This window comes from Thunnus albacares, chromosome 2 (genome assembly GCF_914725855.1).
Source record: "Thunnus albacares chromosome 2, fThuAlb1.1, whole genome shotgun sequence".
NCBI classification, from domain to species: domain Eukaryota; kingdom Metazoa; phylum Chordata; class Actinopteri; order Scombriformes; family Scombridae; genus Thunnus; species Thunnus albacares.
This window is the reverse complement of record NC_058107.1, coordinates 32,901,500-32,922,702: the sequence shown is the minus strand read 5'-3', so window position 1 is coordinate 32,922,702 and position 21,203 is coordinate 32,901,500. Positions and strand designations below refer to the sequence as shown.

General features: G+C 38.3%; 1 protein-coding gene across 1 annotated transcript; it reads right to left on the bottom strand.

Annotated features, from left to right (window-relative positions):
• Positions 1 to 8,394: 8,394 nt before the first annotated feature.
• On the bottom strand, positions 8,395 to 13,961 carry dmrt3a (doublesex and mab-3 related transcription factor 3a). The gene is made up of 2 exons (XM_044331453.1): positions 11,753 to 13,961; positions 8,395 to 9,770 (listed from the first exon to the last, which is right to left on the bottom strand). Exons 1-2 carry the CDS (start codon positions 12,345 to 12,347, stop codon positions 8,749 to 8,751), a joined length of 1,617 nt encoding a protein of 538 aa, XP_044187388.1. The 5' UTR covers positions 12,348 to 13,961; the 3' UTR covers positions 8,395 to 8,748.
• Between the last annotated feature and the right edge of the window lie 7,242 nt (positions 13,962 to 21,203).

Sequence of the window (21,203 nt, the reverse complement as noted above, 5' to 3'; positions counted from 1 at the left end):
CCAAACTCAAACTCATATAACCTTAAGAAACCTTAACTCTCATCCCAGTTATATAATATTAATAAATACATTTTCTATTTTCCCCATAATCTAACAAACCCCATAAAATCCCCTCAGGGTGAAGATTTTCATATTGAGAACACCTGATCTTCTAAAACACATGAAAACACACGTTTTATTTGCATAACTGTAATTATATATAATAACCCTTCATTCTGACTTATAATTAACTTTATTTAACTATTTTATATTATTGTGATGAAGCTTAAATTAAATTCAGTGTGGTTGACACATTTCAGGAGAAATGATTAGTATTCACGTATGTTTTACAGAAAGTTTACCCCCTTTTTATCGCACATGCATTACTGGGTGTGACGCAAGACTTAAAACAAGAATGTGACCACTTTCTGTGTTTGACTCTTTGTTTGCAGCTTGCTGACTGAAATCCTGACACAAGAAGAAAAAAAAGACGTCGCATAATTTACTCAGCGCCAACTGACTTTCATGGGAACTGACACCAGGACAATATAGGCTATATATAGGACAATATAGGCTTTAGTGAAGATAACTTACTGCCTTTTGTCCGTTAATGTGAAATGAATGAACGATGCGAGCTTTTCTCTTTAAAATACCAGCAGGAGGATCGGTCAGAACTAAATATGTAGAAAATCGCCTCTATTGGGCAATCGATTAAAATCCAAAACTGATTTATAAAGGCGTATATGTGGCATTTTAAAACTGGAAAAAACGTTTTATTTGCTAAATGTCAGGTCTTACACTTCCTATATTTTCTTTTATATCAAAAATCACATCGAAAATCGACCCTCAGTATTTCCATAATAATCCTACAGAGACAGTATGTGATGGTCTTTAGGCTATTCATAGTTTTTACTGAGCGTCTGGCTTTTCTTTCTTTTATGGTGTCTTTACAATACGAATAATCTTCACCTGCATGTAATGACGTTTTAGGGGTTTATTTAGCGTTAATCAATTATAATATCTGTGTTTTTTGCCTTTTATGGTATCTTTATAACAAATAATGTGGACTTAAATGGAATTCTTGGTGTTTACGTCTTTTATTAATCTCTTATAATATTCTTGAACAGACCGTCTTTTAGCTTGTTTTATATTTCATAAAGTCGTCATGCCATTTTATCTTAAATTGCATCACTACCTCCTGTACTTACTGTAATAATGTAAATATTTATTTGTGGGCCTTTTTCTAAAAATTTATTTTAGCAGCTCTGGAAAACATTTTTAGATTTTTAGAGACGTTACACGTTGACTCATCTTGGTCCTCTTAGTATTTTTTTTTTTTTCCTTTTCTTTTTTTCTCCAGATGATGACTCTTAACCGTTCCTCCATGTGTTGAAGGTGAAGACGTCAGGCCTGCAGGTGCAGCTTTATTTGCCACTTCGTCTTAATTTATTACGGAGGTTACGAGCGGCCACCCCAGGCTGCTGTTTCCACGTCAGGAATGCTTTGATCTGCAGACCAGGCTGGACGGTCGGACAGGAGGATCCGCACAGAGCTCGACCCTCCAGGTGAAATGTGTTGTCCGTGTCCTCTGGCTCATTATGGCCGAGCAGAGGGAGGCAGAGGGAGGGGGGGCCTCTAGAGGTCCTTGAATGAGTTTCCAGGGATCTTGTAGGACATTTAAGGGTTCTGAGAAGACATTTCAGGCATCCTTAAAGGTTCCAGTGAAACTAAAGATGGGTAAGGGTCTTTAAGGTGGTTCAAGGGGTCCTTGAGGAAGTTCTGATTTTCCTTGAAGGGAATCCCTGCATTCTTAAAGGGTCTTTTAGGGGGTCCAGGGATCATTGAAGAGTTTCCATGCATCCTTGACTGGATGTCAGAGAGGGAGTTTTGAGGCAGGAGTTTACAAATCTTTTAGGAGGTTTTTTGGGTCCTTGAGGAGGTTTCAGGAGTCTTTGAAGGAGTTCCGGGGATCCTTGGATGGCTTACAGGTGTTGCTGAAGGAGTTTCAGGGGTAGGGGCATAGGTCAGGGGATCCTTGAGAAAGGTCCAGGTGTCCTTGAAGGGGTTCCAGGTGTTATTGAAGGAGTTTCAGGGGTCTTTGCAGGAGCCTGTGGAGGTTTAGGGGGGTTTTTGGGATCCTCGAGGAGGCTTCATGAATCTTTAAAGGATTCCCAAGTGTCTTTGAGGGGATCCAGGGATCCTTGAGGAGTTTCCATGCATCCTTGAGAGGATGTCAGGTGTTACTGAAGGAGTGTCAGGCTTAGTTTCATGGGTCAGGGGATCCTTGAAAAGGGTCCAGGGATCTTTGAAGAAGTTCCATGGGTGTTACTGAAGGAATTCAAGGTTCCAGTGATCATTAAGAAGCCTTAGGGAATTGCTGAGGGGATTCCAGGTGTTACTGAAGGGGTTCCAGGGATCTATGCAGGGGTCTGCGGATATTGTAGGAGTTTTTAGGGTCCTTGAGAAGGTTTCAGGAATCTTTTAGGGAGTTTCAGGAGTAGTTGCAGTGTTCTGGTGATCCTTGAGGGGTTTGCAAGCACTGTTGAAAGAGTTTCAAGGGTCTTTGAAAGGAAGTCAAGCTTCCAGGAACCCTTGAAGGGGTTCCAGGTGTTATTGAAGGGGGTTCAGGCGTCTTTACAGGGGTCTTTGCAGCTTTTAGTCGTTTTGGAGGTCCTTGACAAGGTCTTAGGGATCTCTGAAGGAGCTCCAGGGGTTTTTGGGGGGACTCTGTTGATCCCTCAATAGATCACAGGCATTACTCAAGGAGTTTCAGGGATCTTTGCAGGAGTCTGTGATCTTTTAGGAGTTTTTGGGGTCTTTACAGGGTTTGGGGATCATTGAGTAGTTTCTAATGAGCCTTGAATGATTCCAGGCATTATTGAAGAAATTTCAGGGTTTTTTACAAGGGTCTGGAGGTCCTGGAACACATATTTAGGGTTTCTTAAAGAGGTTCCAGGCATTATTGAAGGAGTGTCAGGGGCCTTTAAAGGGGTCTGGGTAATAATGCAGAGTTTCCACGTTCCCTTGAATGGATTCCAGGCCTTACTGAGGAGTTTCAAGGCTCTTTAAAGCTGTTCATAGATTCATCCAGAACATGAATCCTTGAATGGATCAGAGGTCTTTAAAGGGGTCTGGGGATTCTCGAGGAGTTTCCAGCAGTCCTTGAATGAATTTCAGGAGGTCTTTGCAGGGGCCTGTGGACGCTTGAGACCCTTGAAGAAGATCTATCCCTCGGTGTTCTGAGGAGAGATGACCTGTCTTTAAATTTTTTAAGATTTCATACTTTTTTAACTTATGTTTTCTCTGGGTGTTCTTCCTTGTCTTGCACCACATTTTATGTGTATATTGGGCTTTGAAAATAATTTTGACTTGACCATGAAAGAGTTTCAGGGGTCTTTGAAAGGTTTCTGGGTCTTCCAGCTGGTTTTGGAGGTCCTTGGGGATGTTGTAAGGATCCTTGAAAGACTTCCATATGTCATTTAGGATTTAAGCCTTTATCTTGGCTCCAGGAATCCTTGAGGATGTTTGATGAGGACATTCTGAAGAGGTTCCCTTTGGAGTTTTGAAAGGCAAAAAAATAGAGACTTTTGAAATTTCCCTTTATTTAAAAAACTGGGAACACAGAAACTAGAAACTGTCTTTTCTGTATAAAATATTGCACGTAAAATGTCAGAACATACGTTAATGTATTAAAACAGGTCAAAATAGTGTATGAACCATATTCCAGTGTGACATTTTGTGAATTTATCTTTAAGACATATATTTTTTGTGTCCCAGAAAATGTCAATGTAATATTATGAATTTTCATTGTTTTCCATTTTCCTTTTATTTTAGTTTTGTAGTCCTACATTCATATCATTTGTATTTTAGTTTATTTTTGGGTGTAGCCTGTTGAAATGACTCAACACACAAACTTTAACTGATAATCGGTTCGTCCTGTTTAATGGGCACAACCTGGAGAAACAAAAGACAGACACATAATGACACTTTCTCACACGCTGTCCGGTTTACTTTTGGGGTTGATTGAAACAACAGCATCTTGTTGGAAGTGTCCCGCTGTGCAGGCCGTAAAGTGTAACCGGAGCTGTGTATAGACAGAAGAGCAGTGTGGGATCACTGGGGATCCTGTTATGTTAATTAGCCTCTGATGGACCGACAACACATGCAGCTGAATACAAAACCAGGCGAGACAGCATTTGTCTCTGTCTGAAGGGGTTTGACACCTCGACCTCTCATGGCTAATATGCAACAAACAGGAGGACGTGTCCTTCAGCTGTGGACAAGTCACAGCCAAAGTTTTTAAATTTATCTGCAGCAGTCTAGACTCGACCTAAACTGGCTCTATTTCACATTTTTTGTTTCTTTCATATCTGTGTTTTATTAAGTCGTTCATCAACTGAGTTTAGCAAAGTTTACTGTTTTTGAGCTTAAAAACATAAAAATAACCAACGATAATGATTTTATTGACAACATTTTTTCAGGGAAGCATCGATTTGAGTTCTTCAGGATTCTTGTTGATTCACATTAAAAAACATCCAACATCTGTCTATTATTTTATTTGTCTTTAATTAAACAATAAAACATTTTAGAACTTCAAAATTCCCTCAAAATTACTGATTTTTTTGTGTAACTTCTATACAACAAACTCTTATTCTCCTCTTCATTTAAAGAGCAAAATCTTGTCAAGTGGTTTGATTTATATCAACAGTTTTCCCTGCAGCTATTTACTTTAAATCAGCTGATAAGGCACATTCAGGTTTTGTTTTTTTTTTTTTATTTATTGCTCAGACTGTTTCACATCGATGATTTGTTTCTGTGATATCCTGTTTTCAAGTCATTCATCCATTAAAAGCAATCATTTAGTGGTAAAAAATGTGTCAGTTAGGAACTTTTGTTGAGGGGAAAAAGAAGGAAAAAAATCCAAAAGTAAATTCAGCATTTTATGAGCATCATTTTGATCTTCTTCTCCTGGTATTCTTATATAAATGATATCAGACAGATGTTACACATACTACAAATGCACCTAATAAAAGTTTTTTCTTCGAATCAGCAGTTAATAAACTGACTTTAGTTTGCTTTCTTTACTTGTATGTAGAGAAAAGACCAAAGATTGTGCAAAAAACGAATATTTCTCTCATCATTTAAAAAGGGAAAATATAAATTCTCATATAAATTGATTACATACATAAACAATTTTCCCTGAAGGCATTTTTACTTTAAATAGATAAGACATCATTGTCCCAGAGTGAAATTTGCCTCGGAAACACAATGCTGCTGCTGTACAGCACCAAAAAATTCAACAGTAATACACATCATACATCTAATGAATACTGTGATAAAAAGTAGTTGTAAAATAAATTACTAAGGATAAATACTAAAAATATATGTAGATGCTGCTACACACATTCTGTGTTAAAATGCTAATGAGAAATACAGTAAATATTATCATGCAAACTTATAATTTAACTGTTACAGTAGTGATAATAGCGCGAGCCTCACCTGACATTCCTCTGGTGTCCACTGGGTGGCGCACTGGATCAGGTAAACATGACCAGTGGCTCTTCAGCTTAGAAAACAACTTCATATTTTTAACACAAATCAATAACAACAACAATTACAAATGTTACTCTCATTGTTTGATACTTTGTGGTTGGAGCCTTAACTTGTGAAATAAATAAATACTTCAATTTAATCAGCTAATTAGTTTTACATCTAATAGAAGGTGACACAAAGTGAGAGTGTAAAGTGACATTTTGACTTTGCTTATTTTATCTGACCAACTGTCAAAAATTTGTTACATTTAGGGTGATATCAAACTCAAAACGTATATACTTATATAACTTGCTTCAAACTAATATATACACACAAATCAAACAATATTCATATTTTAAAAGTAGAGAAGCTGATAAATCGACATAATTTTACTCCACAAATGACAAAACAGAACAACCACTGATTAATTTTGGGTCAGTCGACTAAATTACTAATTGATGAATCAACTGTACGTTTCCTTTAAACAGTGTTTCTAGTTTAAAGTCTTCTGACTGGTTATAGAAAACTGTGCAGGCGGATTGATTAAATAATGTTTCACCACCCTGAGGAACCACTGCTGATGTGTCCTGGAGCAAGGCTGTGGGTTCACGCACTGTGGAGATGTGAACGAGTCACACATTTCTTTTGTCTGGTTAAATGAACAGAAATGATTTAGTTCATCTCATCTAGTTTGTGTTTTCATAGTAACACGTCTTAAAAATAATATTTTTGATATTCACTGCTTGGAAAAGCTTAATTTGTTGTGGTTTTCTTTAAAATTGCAAATGTTTTACCGCTGAAGACCTCATGACTGCAATTATTTGTGCCAATTTTTAAAATTATAGTCCTAAATCTTTCAGTTTTTGGAGCCAGTTGTTAGATTTGAGCCCATATGAAAACATGAAGTAGATTAATTGCACCACTAGATGGCAGCATTTGACAGGTTTAAACCAAAGGAGATGATCCGGAGATGGAAGCCTGCTGATATGGAGGATAAACCTACTTAATCTATCTCTGCATCATCTTATCTGTATGTTGGAGTTTAGATCAGCATTAAGATTGATGATAAAATATAATTTCCCTGCATATTTAACACGTCTTTCAAAATCTGGATGATCATCGACACAAACCAGCTTCTATCTTGTTTTACAGTCCACACATTCTCACACATGAAGAAAACTAAAAGCTATAAAACAAATGAATGTAGTCTGTCTAACTGACTGACTTTTGTTGTTTGTCTTTCTATACTTGTGGGGACTCTCATTGACATAATGCATTCCCAGACCCAAACCTTCACCACCACTACTAAATACTCTTACCTAAAGCTAATTCTAACCTGAAAACCTTAAAACCAAACATCAGTGTTACCTCCATCCTACATGCCTGGTTTTACTTTCTCTTCTATCACAACAAGCTCTCAGGACTTCCTCTTTAACATCCACAAGATCCAGTGGTGGAAAGTAACAAAGTACATTTACACAAGTACTGTATTTAAGTACAATTTTGAGGTACTTGTACTTTACTTGAGTATTTCCATGTGATGCTACTTTATACTTCCACTCCACTACATTTCAGAGGGAAATATTGTACTTTCTACTCCACTACATTTATTTGACAGCTTTAGTTACTTTTCAGATGAAGATTTGACACAATGGATAATATAACAAGCTTTTAAAATACAACACATTGTTAAAGATGAAACCAGTGGTTTCCAACCTTTTTGGCTTTTGACGTCTTACAAAAAGCAGTGTGTAGTCAGGGTCACATTTCAGATGTCTATGAGTTGTTAACAGCTCCACCAAATAGTGATTTTTCCCTCTAAACTTCTTACATGGTTTCATTTCAATAAATGTTCAATTGATCCAATATTTCACCAAAAATCAAAGATTAGAGAAAAAGTCCAAAAACTGTAAACAGATTTATGTATCACAACTTTGTTTTTTCTTCTTTCCTCTCCCATTAATCATCTCACGACCGCTCAGATTTATCTGGTGACCCTTTGGAGGGGCCACGCCCCTAGGTTGGGAACCACTGGACTAAACTAGCTAACTGTATATAAAGTAGTGTAAACTAGCTCCACCTCCAGCAGCTACAACAGTAACATGCTGTTTACATAGTGATGCTTCAGTATTAATAATCTAATGATGTCATATATAATAATATATCAGTCAGAGGGACCAAACCACTACTTTTACTGCTAATAATTATGTACTTTTACTTAGGTAGGATTTTACAGGCAGGACTTTTACTTTACATTAGTGTATTGGTACTTTTACTTAAGTAAAGGATCTGAGTACTTCTTCCACCTCTGACCTGACAATTCAATAAATAGTAAATACTCTGTAACAGTTAATCACTGCATAAAAACTAGTTTGAAACCAGTTTTAATTTAGTGATGCATAAATCTCCACTTAGTAGCCTAAACACTTCAGATATTACAATATACTTACTTATATTACTAAATATATTACTTATTTACAATACCTGTATACTATTAGGCTACTAATTGTTTTCTACCTGTCCCTAATGGAAATTTAATTGAACATTATATTATATTACTATATTAATATAGGCTTGAACTTAGAAACAGCTGGTGCATGTGTGGATATACTGGTTGATATGTTTGATTTGTTAAAAATTAAGAACATCAGCTTAGTTACATAATTCTGCTGCTACAATACACAGATCTTAACATATTTTAGATAATACTACATTTATTAGTGTTTAAAATCACCAATATCTTTGTTAAATAGGCTATAAATTCATAACTACAGTGTGGTCAGCCGTTTACAAGGGTTAGGGTAACTCCAGGCCTTCAAGTCACATAATTAAAGAATTAAATCATTAATTTTTGTCAATAACATCAAAAAAACAACAACCTGATCCATTTGGACTACTCAGATTTATTTGGCATACTCTTGACATGCAGTTGTGATCCTTACATCGAAAGTTTTCACAGTACTAAACATGCTTACAGGAAATATGACGACAGACTGTCAAAACAACGTGAGTCTGCTACATTCATCCGTTTTGGTCAAGTCCACGTGACATCTTGAAAGCGTAAAGGATGATGTTAAAGAGGATTAACATCACCTTATCAAAAGGGTGATTGCTTGACACAGTTCAATTCAAACAAGACACCCCCTCCCCCTCACCCCCCACTTTACACAGACTGGATGTCCATCACAATATATTTTTGGTTCTCCCTGCTGCATTAGTCCATCATCAGCGTCTGTTCTAGGTGGAGGAGTTCAGGATGCGGGAGTCTGCGGAGTCGGAGCGCTCTTCGTAGTCTTCATCGGGGGAGTAGAGGCCGGATTTGGGTCCCAGCGAGCAGCCTTCCTCCTGGATGCTGATGCGCTGCTCCTCGGAAGGCCTGGAGGGGAGGATGGCTGAGCTGCGAAACACGGTCCCCCCTGGGCCCGCGGGGGCTGCGGGGGAGAAAGGCGACACGTACTGGGCCGCCGAGCGGAGCTGGTACTGCTGCTGCAGCGCCATGGTATTCCACAGAGTCACGTCGTTGTGCACGAAGGGGCTTGCCTGGCTGCGCGTCAGAGAGTTGCGCAGCATGAGCGGGTAACGCGTGGGCTGCGGGAAGGACGGGTGCTGCAGGGGGACACCCAGCGGGCCGGACACCACGCCCGAAGATGAATCGGATGTGAACCGGAGGGACTCGGGCACCCGGAAAGCCGAGCCCACCGACCACTTGGCGGAAGAGGACACCGGGTGGTAGGAGCCCAGGGTGTGCTCGAACAGGTGTCCGTTTGAGGGCAGCACCAGGGCGTCTGGGTGCGGGTCGGCTTGCTGGTGCGCGCCAGTACTGTCAGGACTCCGGCTGGACAGCAGCACCTCGATGGCCCCCACCAGGTCCCCCCCGCATCCCCTGAGGATGAGCTCCAGGACAGGGGGCTTGTGAGCGGGGAAGATCTTCTTGAGGACCTCCAGGGGCGGCCGGTTGGCTCTGAGGCTGAAGGGCAGGTTGATGGAGCCGGCGAGGCCTTCAATCAACACGCTCTGCTCTCCGGGGCTGACGGGATACTTCTGAGGACTCTCGGCTTTGGCCTCCTTCTCTGTGCTGCCGCCTTTAGGGAGGCTGTAGCGGCTCTCCTCTGGGTGGGAGGGGGTGCCTGGAGGTTCAGGAGTGTAGCAGGAGTTTGGTTTGGAGCCCTCAGGGGAGCTGACCGGGTCCTGCTCCTTGTCACTGGAGCTCTCTCCGTTCTCTCCTCCTGACACCTCATCAGGACCGTCCTCTGTCGGCTCTGCAAGCCAAAGAAACAAAAAAGGTCAAGACACAAACAGATAGGAAACATATTTCCTCTTCCGCAAAGCTGTTGGAGCATTAAAAACGAATTAAGGAGACTAATCTAACTTCAGAAACACGCTGGCTTGCACTTCTTACTCCTCTAATTCAAAGCAAGGCCACTCTCAGTTCTCCTCAAGAGGAAAAAAGGAAACATACAATTAATCGCTTGTCAACTTGTCTCCAGCACAGCTATTTATGTGGATTTACTTTTTGTTTTTTTCTTCCTTTCTCTGCAAAGCTGTTAACACAAAGTGCTGACTGTGTGTCATTGAGGAATCTGGCGTCGATGCCTTTTGACCACATTTGGCAAACAGATCGCCTGTTGCTTGGTAACATTTCATCTGAAGTTGACCTCCTGCAAGAAATATGGCGATTACATTCGATTCAAGCTGTCCGGCGCTGATTACTGTAATCTTTTAAAGCGCTCTGCTCTCTCTGCTCTGTCAGGCTGAGGTGAAGCTCGGGCCTTGTGTCCCACTGTTTTAGTCTCAAAAAGCAACCAAGTGGAGTCTAGTGAAGAGAAGAAAAAAAAAACACAACTAAAATAGCTACTGCAGGTGGGAATATCTCAGTAATGATTAAAATAAACCCTGCATGATCTCCAAATGTGGGAGGAATAAGAAAAAAATAAGAAAAAAAGGTAAATAAACACTAAATTTCTCAGTAACAAACAGAAGAAAAGGTGCTGAAATTGAGTTGTAGAATATAATGCACAAGGTGGAATAAATTGGCTTTTACAGCATCCAAATGAAACCATCTCCAAAAACAAAGCAATTGACAAAATTTGATATTTCTTACATAAAAATCACCCCTTAAAGAAAAAATTGAAGGAAGAGAGCAAATACAATATCCAATAATAAACGCAGAAAATCTAAATACTAGTCGTAATGTCTCCTTTAATACTCTGATAATTACAAAATAAAACGATTAGCCTCCAAATCCTGCCAAAGCTAATAGCTTTCAAACATGCTATTCATTTCTGTAAATGACTCAATAATATAAATAAAGTTTTGCTTTTAAAAGATCAAATAAATGACAGTGAGAACTGTGAAATCTCACATTATAAATCCATACTCATCTCATGGTTATCATGAGGACACGTCATCTTTAGGCCTCGTTTCCCTTTTTTATTATTGGGTGATGTTTTGTAAATGTGTTATCAAAAACAATATTTTATTTCACCTTTCGCACAAACACTTTATTATATTCTAACATGTCCTGTGATATTCTAAATAAAAAGCAAATACAATGTTTTATTTTGAATTTACTTTCTTGAGTCTTTCATGTCTCTTGTGTTTCTGTGAATTTTCTTCCTCTGAGCATCAATAAAATCTCTTTGTGATTTTAAAAAATGAAAATGACCTGAATTAACCCTCATATATCAGTAATGACGTCACTCCAAAATAACACAATACTCGGTTAAAAGGAAGATGTGTTTTGGGGGTAACTTGTGTGGAATTAAATGTAAACAAAATCTCAACATACTTTCACATTTCGACGTTGATCGCATCCAAAAATTGTTTGTACAGGAGTCACGTGCAGATTAGAAACAAATCTCAGTCTTTGTTACTTTTTTTTTTAAAATTTTTAAATCGTTACTTGTTTTAATCTATAAATGTGTTTTACATCATTTTCCTTTGAAAGATTTTTTTGTGTGTGAAACATATTGGTGAAGTAATCCTGTGAGAATGTGACATTTTGTGATTTATTTATTAAATGATTTGTATTTATCAGTAATAATACTAGTAGAAGACTAGTTGTAGTTTTAAATTATTTGTCTTTCCTGCCAAAGAAAGAGGACATCACTCCATAAAATGGCACTATTTTGTCACATTTCATTATTTTCATCCCGTCAAATAAAAACAAAGCTTCAGCAGACATTTAAACATTTAAAAGCAAACTGTATCCTGCAGCCTTCCTCTCTCATCATCCTCCTACCTGCGCAGGTTTGTGCTCCTGTCTGCGTCGGCTCGGTGCTGCTCCACCTCAGCTCCAGCTCCTCTGTCCTCGGCGGAGCTCCCTGGTTCCCCTCTCCGGCCCCGGCTATGCCGATGCCGGGCAGCACTCTGAGGGACTCCGGGATGAGGCTCTCCAGACTCTCGTTGGCCTGCTGCCTCCGGAGCGCCACCTGCGCCGCCATGACGCGCTGCCGCTCGATGATGAGGATGCATTTCTCGCAGGTGCAGTCCTTGAAGCGGCAGTAGCGTTTGTGACCTTTGAGCCAGGAGAGCACGCCGTGGTTCCGGCACCGCGCGCACTTGGGGGTCCTCTGCAGCGGGGCCCGGGGCTGAGACACCGGAGCCCCCATGTACAGGTAGGGGGACCCGTAGCCATTCATTCTGTCGGACGCAGCGTGTTTTCCAGGACGCACAAGTGCATCTGCTGTGAGGTGAGGCGGGGCGGGAGTGTTGTTGTCAGGAGAGATGGGGCTGGATGGAGCAGCTCTGCTACACGCATGACAGGATGAGGATAAGAGGTGTAGGCTTGTAGTGGAGGATCCACCTTTCCCCCGGCTGACAGCACAGATATGCATCAGGCTGACACGCTCTTATGGAGACGAGTAACCAAACGCTGTCACTCGCGTCAAGGCGCCTGCACGCTGCAAGAAATGTCCATGTGAGGCGAAAAAAAAAAAAAAAAAAATCTGCCAGCAAGGTTCAGATAACACAACATGTTTCCCTCTGAGGTTCACACGTTTGAGCTTCTTTTAGAAACAGGACGATATGTTTAATGAGGAGAGAAACACTTGTGTCAAGAGGAAACAAATAATCACTGTGTAGTTTCAGTAGTTTGGAGATTTTCAAGACTTGATCCTGAAAGACAGATTACATCTCCACAAAGCTGCAACATTTTCTTCAGAAATGGTCCCAGAAAAGGCGGGACAGGCCTGTGATTTGTATATTTTAAGACTTTGTGCAGGAAAACTGAGTCTCTGCATGAAACAAACTGTCAGAGTCACTCAGAGCTTTTTCTATTTGCACCTATTGGTAGATTTTTTTTTTGGACACAAGATACATAAACGTCCAACAGTTCAACATGAAGCAAAATATGACATCATGTCTTCATAAATACATTAAAAAATTAAGTCTAAATTCAAATGGAAACTGAATCCTTGCATGATTCAGATGAGGTTTAAAGACAAACTGCAACATTTTCTGTTGGCACCAATTTATAAATACTTTATAAACATGATGCATACCATTTTAATGTCAATTATAACAATTAACATGAAACAAAACCATTTAACATGAAAATAGCACCATAAACGCCCAGAAGATACGTGTAAACCTTCAGTCCAGAGTCCAAACACAGCTGTTTCACTCAATTTATGCTTTATTTATCTAATTTATCCTCTAATCTGGATCATTTCAGATATATATCCTCACTTTTAGGAAATAACAGGAGCAATATGGAAATCAAAAGATCACGTATAATTCAATTTAGATTTGAAGAAGTCAGAGCATTTTGTCTTTCCATTTCCTCTGCCAGCTGTTGGCTGCAGGCCTGCAGGCTTTGAGCCTTAATTCTGACAAAACGCGCGCTGCCTTCTCGCACCTTTTTACGCAACCGTACATAACTTAGATGATTAGGTCTCTACATGTATAAAAAGCCCTTTGGGAACTATGTCGAGGATGCTGATATGTCCCTTCTGCTGGACTAATAGAGGGCATTGAAACATAACACCGGACAAAGCCGGGGCCCATTTCTGACCGTAAAAAAGGTTTATTCAAGCAAATAATGGGATCCGAGCCTGCGCGGCTTACAGAGAATAAGAGCACGGTAAACTTCCCCACATGAAGCCCGTCTCCAGGGCTATTAAGCTTTTAATTGGAAAATAGCAGAGGAAATTTCAAGGTGACTAGAGTGGCTTTGCAGTTTGTGCCGGTCGAGTAGATTTGTGGGAGTGGGAGGCGGCGGGGTGGACGCCTGCACCACAACGCATAATAAATTTATTCATGTTGTTCGTTGATAAAGAGTAAAACACAAAAGCGGAATAAAAGTTTATACTGCAGGTTGGCTTGTAACTGCATGGCGTTCAGCCTGGTTTTTTTATTCTTTCATTTTGATGCTCTGCAGGATGAAGAAAGATGTCACCATGTAAATATTTGATGTTGAACATTTCAATAAAACAAACTAAATATATTTTTATTTGTGAGGATGTGTTCCTTATTAGATTACAGTATATATTTTTTTAAAGGAAGCACAATGTTATTGCATAATTTAGATCTTAAAGGAATATTTTTGTAATTTTCTGAATAAAGACAAAAATAAAGTTAATTACAATTAGTTACACAGACAAATTATGAGTCTCTAAATGAAGATGTTACTAAAAATATGTTGCCTAAACTAAACAGAGAATAGTGCTTCTCAACCTTTTTGGCTTGTTAACCCCAAAAATGAAGCAATGAACTTATGAAGCATCATCACAGATTTTTTTTCCTCCTCTGACTGTTTCATTTAAACCTGAAATGGTGACAAATCTGTTATTTTTCTGATCTTTATTCTTGTGTCTTTGCTTTTAACACACATCCTGTATTTTATTCTAAATATTATTGTGGTTTTATTGTGTTTGTGTTTCATGTTTTTGTGCCTTGCTGTAATGACAATCTCCTCTTCCACAATAAAAGATCTGAACTGAACTGAAATCTATTATTTCACAAGGGGAATAAAGGCACATTTCAATAAAAGTTCCTGCTCACTATAAAAAGCTCTTAGTGGCAGGTGTGTGGGATCAAAAACTCACTCTGGCAAAATTCATACAGACAAACAAGCCTGATGAAGGTCTGAGGACCAGAAGCTTCTGTTATTAAAATGAGTTCAAGCGATGGACAGTCTGCAAGAAAAGGGGAAAAATTAAAAAGTCAGAAAAACAGTAAACATAATATTTTGTATCAAACTTTAATCATCTTGTGACTCATCAGATTTATCTCCTCCTGTAGGAAGGAACTGCTGTCATAGATAAAAGGTAGATTTTAGGATATAATATTATAGAAACACTTACATTGACAACACAGTAACTTGTTTATTGTTGTCAAGTTACTTTTTAAAGTCACATTTCTTGAATTTAACTGATAATGTCATGAATCTTAGATCTTCTCATGTTGGATACAGTTTCAGCTCAGGTAAAGTCTCCAAATACACAAACTTGATAAATGATTTATATTAGACAGTTTTTTGTTGATGAAATGATGGAATTTTCCATTTAAAATGGAAAACAGACATCCTGCCATAAAAAAGATGGTCATAACTTTAGTGTTCAGTCTGCACAAATATCACTTTATTACTTTAAATCACAGATGATGAAGAAAACACTAGAAATGAGCAATTATTAATAGTTTTGTTCAATGTGTAAAATGTTTCTCACTTTTTTTAAAAACCACAAAACCTTCAATCAAAACTCCTCAGATGGATCATTTTAATTTGGTTTGAAGACAAAATCATCATAGAAAGTGATTTATTAATCACCTTTTAAAGAGCTTTAAACAGACGTGAAATAAGTGTGATAATAAGTGAAGAAGAGATATGATGAATCTTATAAAGACAAAACAATGAGCAGCTTTTATGACTCCAGTGGCAACAATCAGTGATTATTTGGAGCCTGTTTTGTTCTTATTTGCAGATATTATGTGAGAAACTTTACTTTATTGTGGACAAAGACAAACAGACACATCATGACTGTACAGCTGCACTGTGAGGCTGCTATTAGCTACAGTTCACTAGTTGACTGCAATGATTACAGTGTAAACATGACGCTGCGTTTAGACCACAATGTTCTTAATGTCAGGACTTCAGGGCTGCAACTAATGACTATTTTCATTATCGATTGATCTGTCGGTTATTTTCCTGATTAACTGATTGGTGATTTGGTCTGTAAAACGGTGAAAAATGTCGATCTCTGTTTCCAAAGCCCAAGATGCAACCTAAAATATCTTGTTTTGCCCCGACCAACAGTCCACAACCCCAAAGATATTCAGTTTAGTAACATAGAGGACTAAAGAAACCAGAAAACATTCATGTTCAAGAAGCTGGAAGCAGAGAATTGTTATATTTCTTTCTTTAAAAATGACTCAAATGATTAAATCGATGATCAAAATAGTTGCCGAATACTTTTCTGTCAGCTCTACAGGAGTCACTTATCCTAAAATTATAGACAAAAGATGAGGCTAAAGCCTTAAAATGAAGGAGAATTCACAAAGATGTATGAAAAAGTGTAATTTGAGTTCATGTATTTATATAAAAAAGGAGGCATTTTAAACTAAAGAAGCAAGTCAACAGCTTCCTGTATGGAGGAATCTGAGAACAGCAGGTTAGCATCTGATGCTCATTACTCCTCTTTGTTCAGTCATGCAGATGTCAGGTTGTCTGTTCAGACATCAGAGCTGCGGACACACGAGGAGGAGGTTCGAGATGTCGACAAAGATGTTATGAGGCTGCTGAGATAGTTCTCTCCTCCGTAAGCGATCCTTCATAAGAGAAGTATGAGTTTGTTCTTCCACAGCTATTTCCTCTGAGGCAGAGCTTCTACTGGAGGGTGGCAGAAAAATACATTGAAACCTCCAAAAAGGGCTAAATGATCCACGTGTCTGATGCCACTGTTGCCAGGTTGGTAGGTAAAAACAATGAGGATCAAAACTCTTAATGAGACTTTGTAATTTCTGCTTAATTCTTCTTGTACTTTTGTGATATAACGACTGAAATGTTCATATCTGACGAGATGAAACAGTAATTTCTGCACAAGCAGGGAAAAGTCATAAAAATCAGCAAACAGACTCAGTAATTAATGTCAGTTAAACACTAATATCATTCTTAAAGATGCAGTGTGTAAGATTTAGTGGCATCTAGTGGGACGGACTTGGAAGAAGAGTAGCCGCTTCCTGTGTAGATATAAAGGGCTCATTGGAACAAAAACACAATGATTCTTATTTTCAGGTGATGCTACACTAATCAAAACATACTTATGGATATTATATTCCATTTCTGCTTAGTCTGTTTCACTAGATGTCACTAAATTCTACACACTGCACCTTTAAAGGAAAAGTCTGGTGATTTTTTATATTTTTCTTCTGTATATTTCTTTTTAATTAACTACTTACAAGTATTGTGTGTGTATCCAAAGTCTGATATATCTCACTTCTGTGCTGTAGGCCTCTGTTGTTGGCAAAAAAAAACTATTAAAAACATGCCAATGAGCCACATCGCTGCACTGGGTGACATGTTCCTTCATTATGAAGAGTTTAGTCATGTTAGTTTGTTTAGAAACGGCTCCAAAGACTAAAGACAGAGTCAAGTTTTCACTCTCCGGAGAGTATTGCCGTGTCAGGAAGAGGCCACAGCGCATGTGTGAGGACGCGGGTCTGTTGACATCACTCTGCTAGCTTGTTGTGCTACATGTATCACAAAGTTTTGAATTTCTACTAAACTTCTTTGACAAATTTACAGTGTCTGGGTCTTTTTGGGGGGATAAGGAACATGTCATCCTGTGCAGCAGTGTGACTCATTGACGTGTTTTTAATAGTTTTTGGACAACAATGGAGGAATAAGATATATCAGACTTTGGATAAACACATAATACTTGTTAGTAGATCAGTTCATTGTTGGTTTGACTCTGCACATGAGATTTGTTGACAATATGAAAAACACAGAAAGTCATCAGCTATATTCTTTAAGTTTGCTAAGATTAGCAAACATTAGCAACCAAAACCTACCAGACCTTGTTAATTATGTCATTGCAAAACTCTTAAGTAGCAAAGCATCATTGAAGAAGAGGATTTTATGGCTTATGAATTCTACATTTTTTTTTTTTCCTCTTTTAAAAGTTCTTTAGTCTCCCTGAATTCAAAGTGGAAACTCTGATTAGCCTGATGTCCAATCAACGCCATGGTCAAAGAAGAGTGACAAAAAAAAATAAAAAGACTATATCTCCATCTTTATTTATATTTTATCTCATTTACATGCATTTTGTTTTTCAGAAAACCTCCAACAACAACAAGAGAAATATCCTTGTACAAAACAACATTTTATTAAGGATAATCATGAATTTATTACATTTTGTGGCATCTTTTGTGCTGCAAACTCACTTTTGTAAACAACATCAGGCGATTTTTGTGAAGCACACTGGTTCATCTTTAACTCATTTAGAAAAGTCATGTAAATGTTCAGTTTGATTATCATTATCATTATAATCTAATGCTTCTCTGAATTTTTTTTTATCTTTAATGAAGTCCTAATAATGGGTTATTATACAAAGAGAGTTACGTTTATATTAAATCAATTTAGAGTTAAGATGAAACACTCATTAAGAGAAGTCATAACACTGTATTTCCCTTTTTTTTGCTAAAAGTCACCCTCTCTTAATAAAAAAAATCAGTTTGTGCAAATACTTTACATTTTCACCCAACAAAAATCACTTGAACATGAGGTCACCACTGAACATCTTGCATCACATGTTTATATTAGCAGAGGAAACTCCTCCGGCGGGGCCCCTTTATCGCGGGGAGGGGCTGACCTCTGCTGAGTGGGGTTATTATTAGGTGCTGATTGGGGGCGTCGCCGCCACTCAGAAGTCCTGTCACAGAAACGCTGATTTAAGTCTCCCTGGGGAGGCGGGACACTGAGCTACTACACAGGAATTAGCCCGACATCTGAATCAGTGAGACGCTTTTTTTTTTTTTTCTCAGAGGACATCAGTCAGACGTCAGCCTTCACACACACACACACACAAACACACACACACACACACACACACACACACATATATCTCCAGGAAAAAAAAGGAAAAGTCTGTGTTTTTCTACTGCAAGAAAATGTGTCAGCTGGACATTGATACAAAATATAAGAAATATGTTCAAGCAATAAATGTATGTTGAGAAATCAGTTACTCTGCTTATATATTGTTGGATTTGACACAATGTTACATAAAATGTAATCTGAAGTTCTTTACTTTCTATTCATGTACAAAACAGCAGTTTATAATTAAGGTTTGGAGAAGCAACACGATCATCAACATCATGAGTATTGATATCAGAAAGAGGAAAGACACAGAATGTTAAACCTGCAGTTTGGAACTTTTACATATAAACGAACATCCGTTACATTTAAAGCTCTCGCTAAACCAGTTCACACAATGCAGATTAAGCCCGTCAGCGCCAGATAAATCTCTCTGTATTTCACAGTATGCAGAGTTTTTAATCTGGTGTCAGGTTTGACATTCCCTCTCTGGCTGGATGAAAGCATACTGAGCACGCTCTATGGGCAGAGCATGCACACGAGAGCTGACTTCCTGTTAGCTCTCTGCTAGCTTCAATTGGGCTAAAATAAATTTAATCGTGTGGCTCTTCTAGACTTTCCAAATGTTATCGGACTGAATGGATCAAATTCTGATAGTGAAAAAAGTCATTTCATGGGGGTTGTGTGAAGCTCAAAACAATTTATCCACCATTTTACAGCTGCAACATTAGTGACGGAGCAGGTAACAGCATAGCCTATGACGTTAGCACGTGTCGACAGTGTTTTTGTAATTACTCTCACTGCCAGAAGGGGGGGGGGGGTCAGTTTTACTCGAGACTTATTATCTTAAGCCTGTGAAGTTGTTATTTTGTGAATAATATCTTGATAATTTTATGAGCAGCCCCCTACAGGCCATTAAAAGTACTTTATCTCAGAAGAAGCCACTGTTCTCACTGGCAGACAATAATCTGGTTTAGAAAGTAATCAGATTCTTTACTTACGTGAAAGTAGAAATACGACAATTTAAAAATATTCTGTGATATGTCCTGCGTCTAGAATTGTACTAATCAGCAAAACGTACAGTAATATCAGCTACTTTAAAAGTACAAAATGTAATCATTATGAAGAAAAGCATTATATTATGATACATTATATGTAAATAGCATTTTATTTCTGTGGAATTTAATTTATAACGATGCATCCAACTGTATGTTGAAGTTGTTGTTAAATAGATCTTTATATGTAAAATCTTAAGATACAAAGTCACTTAATGAACTGTGAAATAAATGTACTGTAGTAAAAAGTACATTATAGTCCTGAAATGTGGTGGAGTAGAGCTACAAAGTGGCACATTATGGTGTACATATAATGCAAAAAGCAAATCAAGCTGCAACTTCAGACTTTTGTTTTCTTTCATCTTCCTGGAGCTGTTTCATCACCATCCATGATTACTTTTAACTTTGTCCAGCTGTGAGTAGCTCCTCCATTCCCTTTGTGCTTTGCTTTGTGGGAGAATATTGTCAAATCTTGCTTTTAGTCAGAATATCTCTGTAGTCACATTCAGTTTGAACACACTGTATACTCAAAACCTGCCTAGAATTAGTGTTTATTATGGATTTGACAGGATAACATGGGCAAAACTGACATTTCTTCCCCTTTTCTGTCATGCATAAGCAGACAACAGAAGCAAAAGTTGACTGTTTCTAAGAATATCTGCCTTGAATATCAGATTCATAAAATAAACAAACTCTGAGCCACTTATGACAAAGAGTTCAGTCCTCCTAAAGGCCGGTGTGTGTGTCTAAGATCAGGCAGAGCAGGTGTAAAGACAAATGATGGGTAACGTCCTCAGATTGGTTGTGGATGCACAGCGGCCTGTTAAGTTGGTTCAGTCTGTCTAGTTCGGCCTGTTTATTGGTGCTTGGCTCTCAGGGTTGGATGTTTATCAGCAGAGCTCTGCCTGTCCTTCACACAGCACCGTGATCCTTCACTACTGTAGCAGCTCCAGGATCCCACTCTGGTAATACAGTCAGGTACGAGCAGGTTTAACAATATAACAGGGAGAGTTTTACACAGAATTTTGAATTAATACAATCACTTCAGCTGCTACAAATGATTATTTTCATTATCAATTAATTTTTCAATTACTTTCTCAATTGATTAGTTGTGTGAGGTCTATAAAATGTCAGAAAATTATGAAAAATGTCAATCATTGCTTCCCAAAGACAGCGGTGCAACCTCAAATGTCTTGTTTTGTCCCAACTAACAGTCCACAAAGTATCATAGAGGACTAAAGGAACCAGTAAATATTCATCTTTAAGGAGCTGGAACCAGATAATATTAGTATCTTTTCTTAAAAAATGTCTCAAAAGGATTAATCATCAAAATAGTTGGCAATTCATTTTCTGTCGACTAATCGTTGCTGTTCTTAATTACTAGATAATACTGTGTGAAGTGGAAATGTTACCCACATACTGCTTTTACTGTAACACACATAGCTGTTCAAGAGTTTTAACTTCATTACCCAGAAATCCTGTAACATGATGTCAGTTTACGACACAATCAGGTTCATCCGGTGACACTTCAAACAAGAGAAGGGATGATAAAAGTAAAAGATATTTTAATTTCAGCCTTCAGTTTGGATTCATCACTTCCTGTTGGC

Coding starts and splice junctions, on each gene's coding strand:
- dmrt3a (XM_044331453.1), bottom strand. CDS start 12,347: ATGCATATCTGTGCTGTCAGCCGGGGGAAAGGTGGATCCTCCACTACA. Junction 9,771..11,752: donor AGGAGCACAAACCTGCGCAG/GTAGGAGGATGA, acceptor TTTGGCTTGCAG/AGCCGACAGAGGACGGTCCT.